Raw genomic sequence first — 9958 nt, 5'->3', positions numbered from 1 at the left:
GGCGAAAGTGCTTGAAATGTAAACATTTTGTAACTCTGTGAATAGCAGGTGGAGAAAGACAACATTCACACACACACACACACACACACACACACACACACACACACACACACACACACACACACACACACACACACACACACACACAGCAGGCCCAGTTAGGAGGAGGACACCGTTAAGTTTCATAGCACCTACAATTATTACACTCGGGTCCAGTAGACCCGAACACCTCATATGTAATAGCATAATCTTTCTTTATTAATGAGTGTGCTCACATCAACAGATTTCCACTCCCATCTGGTAAAATAGGGACGTTTGGTCAGGTGCCTTTGTCCTTATTGACGCTAAAAGTCTCCTTTAGCGTCCGCTGCCCGGTGTGGGAAATCCCGACTTTTGCGAGGAATGTTGCGACGGCAAATTTCACGATGCTGCACGCAACTTTTTCTTGCGTAACAGGTTTTATAAATATAATGAGGCCCCGGGTCTTAAAATCAACACCCCCCTCTCCTACATGCAGTGGTGGAGAGAAAAAGATCATTTAATTAAGTAAAAGTAGCAAAACCACAGGGTACAAATACTCTGTTACAAGTAAAAGCCCTGCATTCAAATACTTACTTACGTAAAAGTATAAAAGTTTCAGCATCAACATATACTGAAAGTATCAGAAGTAAAAGTAGGCCTACTCATTATTCAAAATGGCCCATTTCAGAATAATATATATTATATTACTGCATTAATGTGTTCATCGCAGTAATGTTACAGCTTGTGAAGGTGGATCCCATTTAAAGGCCTTTTTGTACTGCTGGGTATCTCAATCCATTCATCCAATACAGCTTAGTTTGTTCATTATATTCTGTAGTAATAATAATAATAATAATAATAATAATATGAATCTGTAAGTTATCAAATACATGTAATGAAGTAAAAAGTACAATATGGGCCTCCAAAGTGTGAGAAGTATAAAGTAGCATAAAATGGAAATACCCAAGTAAAGTATAAGTAGGCTGCTGTACCTCAAGTACACTTGACTTTGACTTGACTTTGACAAGTAGACTAGCCTACTTGTCAAAGTCAAGTCAAAGTCAAGTTTATTTCATCCATAAAAATGGAAATTACAGTGCTCATACCCGCCTAATACAATACAATAAATACAATATAATACAAGACAATACATAAATATAACACAAAATGTATAAAAATGTACGTTTAAAGTGCTTGTTGTGCTGTCTGATAGTCTGAGGTATAAAATACTTGAGTAAAAGTACAGGAACTGGGCAGGTACAGTATCCTGGGAGAGCCCTGGTGGACCAGGCTACAGGGCTGTGGTTGAGGTTGTGATTTTTGGTGTCAAACACACGACATGACTCTAAATATCTATAATAATAATATATATATTATATAATTATATAGTTTGGGTTAAAACGGAACACCCAGAATGGGTGCTGCGAGGGGCACGGGCACAAGGGGACCACTGGTGTGAATAAAACAAAGACGGGGCTGTTTAAAAAAGGGGGGCCAGATATTAAAAGGAGGTTAAAAGAACCACTGGAAAGGAAGGACAGCGGGAATTTAAAACTTTGAAAAAAAGGGCAACTCCACAACAACTCCGGTGTCTCTCCCAGAGAAATATCGAGGTAAAAAAAATTAAAATAAATATAAAAAATAAAATGAAAAAAACACCCACATGCCTACATACATATATACACACATTTGTGTGATAAATACAATTATAAAAAGCCTGGTGTCCCAATATAAAATATAAACTCTATTACAATCTTAAAATTAAAAAATTACAAAATTAAATACTGTCTGCGTTACTTGCTCTTGAGGTTAAAAATATCCATACACATACCATTCAGGGTTAATAATAAGTGCTATGCTTAAAAGTGCTTTAAGAAGTAAAAAGTGCCACACAATAAATAACATAAATAATTTAAAATGCATCATATAAATAAAACCAAACTGTTAGTAAAAAAATCGAGGTAGGTTAGGGTTAGCCCATTGGTCAGGGGACCTGTAGGCCTACATGTAAGCTTGGACTCCTGGCCAATAGTATCGTGTGAATGCTATTGAAGGGCGGGTCTTGGCGTGGCCGTAGTAAAGGAGACAAAACTCAGTGCGCAGAAACGAAACTTAAGGTGTCTGCTGACGCAGGAACTAAAGTAGAGACGAGGTGCAGCCTGACGGTTCAGAGGGACCCCAGGACCCACAGAGACCACACAGGACCCAGACTGGTCACTGCAGAGCCGCTGGTCAGCCGGGGGAAGACGAAGATGAAGATGAAGCTGCTTTATGCTCCCATGGTGATGGTAGTGATGTCAGCATTGGTCGGACTCACATCTACAACTCCCAAAACTACAACTCCTAAACCGACGACTACAACTCCTAAAACTACAACTCCTAAACCGACGACTACAACTCCTAAACCGACGACTACAACTCCTAAAACTACAACTCCTAAACCGACGACTACCACGCGAAGATGGACCACCACAACAGGTAGACCTACGCACACATAACAAACGGATTCTCAATTTCTTAAATGACTTTCTGGTTATGTGTAATCAAAACCAAGTCACACTTTATCAATTTAGAAGACACTTGTATTCAGTTTTAATGTTGTGTAACATGACCAAAACTAGTCTATATTAGGTCAATATTAATCCAGCAGCCAGTCAACTAATGGCAAAGAGAGAGCTGATAAGGAACAGGAAGTGTGTGTGTGTGTGTGTGTGTGTGTGTGTGTGTGTGTGTGTGTGTGTGTGTGTGTGTGTGTCCGTCCATGCTTGCATGCGTGTGTGTGTGTGTGTCTCTGTGTGTGTGTGCGTCCATGCTTGCATGCGTGTGTGTGTGTGTGTGTGTGTGTGTCACTGTGCCTGCATGTGTGTTTTTGTGTGTGTGTGTGTGTGTGTGTGTGTGTGTGTGTGTGTCTCTGTGTGTGTGCGTCCATGCTTGCATGCGTGTGTGTGTGTGTGTCTCTATGCCTGCCTGTGTGTGTTTTTTGTGTGCCTGTGTGTGTGTGTGTGTGTGTGTGTGTGTGTGTGTGTGTCTATATATAAACTTCCTTTGTTGTTTTGTCTTGTCGAAGCTGTGTTCATATTTCAGACTTCAGACTGACTCTCAGCAGGTTTTGATGTCCGTTAAATAACTTTATTATCCAGTGTGTTCGACCTGGAAAAATAATGCAGGCTTAAAAACTGATTTTTGAGTGTGTCTGACGGCTCCAGCAGCATCAGGCCAGCACAGATCCTGCAGGTAACTGGTTCCAGTAATCCTACTGCTCCCAATAAGTGACAAAATAACTCCAACATGTTCCTATTTATATGTTGTGATTTATAGAGTCACAGCGTGTACAAAAAACAACGTAACATGAGACACAGCCATCTTCTAACTGTAAACAAACCAGGAACTATATTCTCAGGCGGAAGAATATAGTACTTGGGCGGAGTGATATGCTTCGCAGCAAGCCTGTCTGAGAATATAGTTCCCAGTTTGTTTACTGTTAGAAGATGGCTGTGTCTCATGTTACGTTGTTTTTTGTACACGCTGTGACTCTATAAATCACAACATGTAAATAGGAACATGTTGGAGTTATTTTGTCACTTTTGTCACAATTGGGAGCAGTAGGCTAGTTGGAACCAGTTACCTGCAGGATCTGTGCTAGGCTAAGCTAATGCTGGAGCCGTCAGACAGCGTTACAGCATGCACGGAGATGAGAAGGGTATGTATGGACTAGTCTAACTCTGGGGGTTACAGTGAATAAGATAAAGTCCCAATAAGTTGGCGTGTTCCTTTAACATTAAGTAATATAAAGTATGCATGAGTAAAAAGTAGATTTTATATCATGTTGACAACTTGTCTGTGTTGTTGTTTCCTCTTTCTTTCTCCAGGAGCTTCTGGACTAAATTTAAATGGGAAGATGTTCACTTTGTCTCGTAATGGAGGAGGAATATCCTTCTATTCACCCTCTTATTCTCCTACCACACCCTCTTACACCACCCATAGATACACCACCACCCCCAGACCAACCACCACTCGTCCCTACTACACCACCACCCCCAGACCAACCACCACTGGTCCCTGGACCACAGCACCTCCTACTAGAGGTGAGTACATTCACAAACTACATAACCAAACAGAAACACAGTGCCAGTAATCAGGATAGGCAACATGACATCATGACTTTGCATAACATGAATGAAAACTATTTATATTGAACATATCTGCAAAATCTAGGCCTTTCTATTGTCCGCTCTAAATATCTTTTATGTATTTGGTATTTTAGGCTGTTTTTTTTATTTATGCATCACAACAACCAAACAACTGTTCATGTGTTTGGATTTTCACTTAACTTTATCAACTAAATTTGTCAATCAACACCTTCCATGTGACTCCTGCAGGTGTGTCCGTGTGTCTGCGTTACCTGACCGAATATCAAGCAGACATCCCCAAAATCTTCACACTCAGTCCATCCGGCAGAAGGCCTCTGCAAATGGGAGTCAGTTCTACAGGGGGGTACGGACTATCCTTTGACAGATATGGTTATTACAACCTGTACTTGCAACCTTACATAAGGTTCTCGCCACACATCTATTCGGAAATCTGGACCAGAGTCTGCCTCACTGTGGACACCATGAAGAATGTGGCCCAGGTGTTCAGCGGCTCAAACATGAGCATCAGGAAGATGCTGCCTACTAATGTAAGAACAAAGTATTGATCAAAGTATCCGAAGCCTATAGACTATCTGTCCAATCTGAGTTTTCTGTTGCACAACGACAACTGTTGAATGCAGGCCCTCACATGTTCCACCAAAACAAGCTCCTTCCCGAGGCAGAGCAAGTTTCCCACCCATCTAGGAATGCTGTGCGGACTAGCCAGACCCTCCTCTGCAGCGTGGTGGAGGAGGGTCTGCCAAAGCGAGACTAGAAGGCAAAGGCCTCGTTCAGTCAGAAAAAAATGCAGGTTTGTAGCTGCAGGTGACAGCGTTCTCGCTCAATACTGGACCAGTTTCAAAGGTTTTTGTTGTCATTAGTCACTGAGACACCAATGCATTGGAAAATAGGGTCCAGGTTAAAACATTAACAGACATTAGCCTTTAATGTCTCAGTAAAATATAACCAATTTAATTAACCACAATCACAATATTGCACAAACTCTTGGCATTTTTCCCTAACTATCCTGTCATGTCTGAATTATACTGAAAGTAGAAACGTAAACAGATACAGACTGATGTCATGAAGTGGCGTATGTATGGCACGCCAATTCGTATGCTATTTTGGTGGGTTATGAAGACACATAATCGCTTTTTAGCGTGTTTTTTTATTTTTTTAATTAGTTTATTTATCAAGGACAATGCAGCGCACATTATTACATACAGTTATCATAGTCAGTCCATAACAATGTGAGTAGATGTGTTGCATAAAAAGGTTTCTAGCCAATTGGCTAATTTGCAACCCCACTCCTTTCTAAAAATGTATCCAATTATAATTTTTAAAAGAACTACATAGTGTGAGTTACACAATCATGCAACTAATAAGTTGTATACTAATACATTACATCAACATTTCGCAGCGTCGTGACCACATTACACAGAACAGCATATCCCGTAACAACACAAACCCCAGGCACCCGGACACTCGCACTCACTCACTATACCCTAACCATAACCTCGGCAGCCATATACGACCAGCCATGCATCCACAGATAATACATTACTACAACACAGCTGACTCAATGGTTACATTTTTGATTTTCTTTCAGCCAGTATTTCACCATTGTATTGAATGTTTTCAATTCAGTTTGTGTTTTTATTTCGATTGGTAAATTATTCCAGAAATGGGTCCCTATCACTGAAAAACATGACCCCTACTGCTCCCCTAGTGGCCACTCTCCTTGTATTTGTTTTCTATCACAAAAGGACAGAGTACGGCTGGAGCTAGATTATTTTCACATTTGAAAGTCAGTTTAAGAAAAGAAAACTTAAAAAAGCTATCAAAATTTAAAAGCTTGTATTTCTGTACTATCAAGCAGTGATGCCGCATTGTTTCCGAGCAATTATTTTCAGTGCCTGTTTATATAGTGATATGATGGGTTTGACTGTTGTCTGGGATGCTTGGCCCCATACAGTAGCACAATAGGATAAGTGAGAGAGTATCATGGCATGAAAAAACAATAAGGCTGCCTTAACAGGTATGTAATGCCTCATTATTCTAAAACAGTTCAGGTTTGTCCGGACAGTCTTACAGAGTTTATTAATGGGTTTATTGAATTTGAGTTGAAAATTTAAATTCCTCAGCTTCCTCTATGACCTCTTGGTCTGTTTTGATAGTACACTTAGCTTTCCTTCTTATAGAGAAGCACATAGATACAGTCTTTTTGATGTTGAGCGTCAGATGGTTATCTTTAAGCCACTGGGATATACCCTCCATTTCCTTGGTCAGGGTCTCTGCTACTGCACTCGGTGTCCTAGCCGATGCATAAATCACAGTATCGTCAGCATACATTTGACAGTTAGCTGACCGACAGCATGTTGGTAAATCGTTTATATATAAACTAAAGAGCAGAGGCCCTAAGATGGAACCCTGTGGGATACCCATTGTGGATTTTAGTGATGTTGAGAGTTCATTTTTTATTTTAACACGTTGCTCTCTATGCTGCAGATATGATGCAAACCAACCGATAGCATGTTCAGAGAAGTTGAAGGTGGTGAGTTTATTCAGGAGTATGTTGTGGTTCACGGTGTCAAAGGCCTTTTTTAGGTCTATAAACACAGCTCCCACAACATTACCCTTGTCCAACTTACTCTTAATGTTCTCGGTAAGGTAGCAGTTAGCCATTTCTGTAGAGTAACCTTGTCTAAATCCAAACTGTTTAGAGTTGATAAGTTTATTACTTTCAAGATGCTCTATTAGCTGTTCTGTGATAATCTTTTCTAAAATTTTGGAAAGAGCAGGCAGTATTGAAATTGGCCTATAATTGACTGCTTGGTCCTTTGCACCATCCTTAGAAAATTGGGGTAATGATAGCTTGTTTCCAACATTGTGGGAATTTACCCATTCTTATGGAAAGATTTACCAAGTGGGTTACCGGTTTAACCAAGGCAGAACAGTGAGTTCTAATGAAGGCAGTGTCCAACCCAAACACATCCTTTGCCTAAGACTTATTTAGTTTGTTAATTATTTTATGTACTTTATCCTGACTAACCTCCTTAATTTGGAAAAGCTTTGATGGCTCATACTTTGTGGTCTGTGATAGGGTTGCTGGTTCAAAATTCTCTGCATGCTCCTTCACTGACTGAACAAAATAGTTATTAAATTAATTTGCAATAGTTAAATTGTTAGTACTGGTAACTCCATTTACTTTTAATTCAGTTATTGTTTTTTGTTGGTTAGGCTTGAGTTTAGTAAGGCAATTGAGGTGCTTCCAAAAAGATGCGCTATTTCCTTCCGATTCCTCAATCAGTTGCATAAAATAGGCTGTCTTTGCCTTACACAGTTCTCTAACTACTGTATTTCTCAATCCTTTAAAGATGAGAAGATCAGTATTTGTTTTAGAAAGCAGTGATTTTTTTCAATGCATAGTCTCTTTTTTTCATTAGCTGACCAATATCATTATTCAGCCATGGTAGGGAAACGTTTCGTTTATCAACGCATTTCAGCCGCCATTGACCTACATTACGTGTGAATTTTTCACCCTAGCGAGTAGTATAAAGGGACGTAGGTGTATGTAAGGAGGTTGGTTGTGGTGGCTGATGGGTAAAACAGGACTTTCACCCAGGAGAGCCTGGTTCGTGTCCCGAGTGTGGCGTTTTGCAGACTTTTTTTTAAACCTTCCCCCAATGTTTCTGTCCTAAACCCAACCGTTTGTTTAATCTAAGCGTGCTATGTTGGTCACTGTCGTGTTTTTGTAGTTTTTTTGTGTTACTAAAGCCTTTCCCCAGTGTTCGTTTCCTAAACCCAAGCTTTTTTGACGTCACGTTCTCGCGATACCACGTGGATGTATGTCTATACAGCGTAGGCATACACGTGGATAGCTCAAAATGCGTACAGATAACACGCCACTTGGCTTTAGAAAGTGGGCGTGTATGTTTACACAAAGTCATGATGTCACGTTGACAGATAGATGAAGCCTGCAATGTTTCGTATGTCTAAAAAAGGCGACGAGCCAGGGACATTCACAGGTAGCGTTCTCAAACTGGAAGTACCGGCTCTACTTCTCCCTCATGGAAATTAAAGGCAAGAATGTTTATGTAACATGCAAGCTATGCCCAGGGAAAATAAGGTCACAGTTACTTTGCTGAGTAACTAATTACGTTTACAGTGTGGTAACTGAGTTCCTAACTCAATTACTTTGTCAACTAAATTTAAAGGGAGAAGTAATTTTTTAACTGTAACTAATTACTTTTTTAAAGTGAGATGACCAACACTGCTGAAAAGGCTTTAACACTTTGATCATAGAACTACAATCACTTGAACTACTTATTGGATCATCTTTAATCTTCATCATTGTCCCTGATATAATCTAATTGCTGTTTGTATATGTGTGTGTGTGTGTGTGTTTTGTGTATAAATGTGTGTTTGTGTGTGTGTGTGTGTCTGTCTCTGTGTGTGTGTGTGTGTGTGTCTCTGTGTGTGTGTGTGTGTGTGTGTCTCTCTCTTTGTGTGTGTGTGTGTCTGTGTCTCTGTGTGTGTGTGTCTGTGTGTCTCTGTGTGTGTGTGTTTGTGTGTGTGTGTCTCTCTCTTTGTGTGTTTGTGTGTGTTTGTGTGTGTGTGTCTCTGTGTGTGTGAGTGTGTGTGTGTCTGTGTGTGTCTGTGTGTCTTTGTGTGTGTGTCTTTCTCTCTTTGTGTGTGTGTGTGTGTGTCTCTTTGTGTGTTTGTGTGTGTGTGTGTGTTTGTGTGTGTGTGTGTGTGTGTCTCTCTCTTTGTGTGTTTGTGTGTGTGTGTGTGTGTGTGTGTCTCTCTCTTTGTGTGTTTGTTTGTGTGTTTGTGTGTGTGTGTGTGTGTGTCTTTGTCTGTATCTGTGTGTGTGTGTGTGTGTGTATAAACGTGTGTGTGTGTGTGTGTGTAGTATGTCTGGTCAGGTGAGCCTGTGATTGATTTTTCAGGTTTTGATGGTCAGGTGACAGGTGTCCAGGTCTGGGATTATCCTCTCAACTACAGAGAAGTCTTCAACTACATGAACTACAGGTATGTGTGTGTGTGTGTATAAATATAATATATTGAATTGTATTATTATAGTTTTCATAAACATGGACTGGCGTTAAATCCATTTGAAAATACAATGGTGATTTCAGGTCTTACTCTGGCTCCGCCCTCTCCTGGTCCTACATCAGCTACTCCCCCAGAGGAAACGTCCTGTTGGAGGACGCCTATCAACCGCAGTGGCAGGACCAACAGCCAATCAGACGCAGCAAGGACAGGAAATGGAGTCGGCCAAAGGGAGAGAAGAAGACATGGGAGTTTTTCCATTTTAACGAGGGAAAGAGAGAACAGCTTTAATTAAACACACAACGCCAGGCGACAAAGGCTGTAGCCTCAGTTTTTCACTTAATAATCAATCAAGCAACAATTAATGACAAATGACATTAAAGGACAATTCTGGCACAAAATAACCCTAGGGGGTTAATAACAGATGTGTGCCGAGTCAGCCGTTCTCTGGGACATGTTTTCATGCTAATTGAATGTGTCTCTAGCTTGAAAGCTAGCGCAAACCGCTAATAAGCTTATAATGCTAGTCTTCGGGGCAGAGGGTAAATCTCTATTTCTACACCACTAACAAGGCTCAGAATAGCACCACACTTCTATGGTAGCATCATGAGGGTCCCTACATGTAAACACAAGCATTGAGAACTTTGTAAGTGTACAGACAGTTTATTAAAAAGATAGATTATAAAGACAGCCAACACCAACGCTACTGTCTTTATAATCTATCTTTAATAAACTGTCTGTACACAAAGTTC

General features: G+C 40.3%; 1 protein-coding gene across 1 annotated transcript; it reads left to right on the top strand.

Annotated features, from left to right (window-relative positions):
* The first annotated feature begins 2063 nt into the window (after window positions 1-2063).
* Window positions 2064-9656, top strand: LOC114553762 (mucin-5AC). Its single transcript, XM_028575100.1, has 5 exons — window positions 2064-2499; window positions 3891-4106; window positions 4401-4699; window positions 9067-9185; window positions 9293-9656. Exons 1-5 carry the CDS (start codon window positions 2064-2066, stop codon window positions 9495-9497), a joined length of 1275 nt encoding a protein of 424 aa, XP_028430901.1. The 3' UTR covers window positions 9498-9656.
* The last annotated feature ends 302 nt before the right edge of the window (window positions 9657-9958 follow it).

This window comes from Perca flavescens, chromosome 4 (genome assembly GCF_004354835.1).
Source record: "Perca flavescens isolate YP-PL-M2 chromosome 4, PFLA_1.0, whole genome shotgun sequence".
Taxonomy (NCBI): domain Eukaryota; kingdom Metazoa; phylum Chordata; class Actinopteri; order Perciformes; family Percidae; genus Perca; species Perca flavescens.
This window is presented reverse-complemented; position numbering and strand designations above follow the sequence as displayed.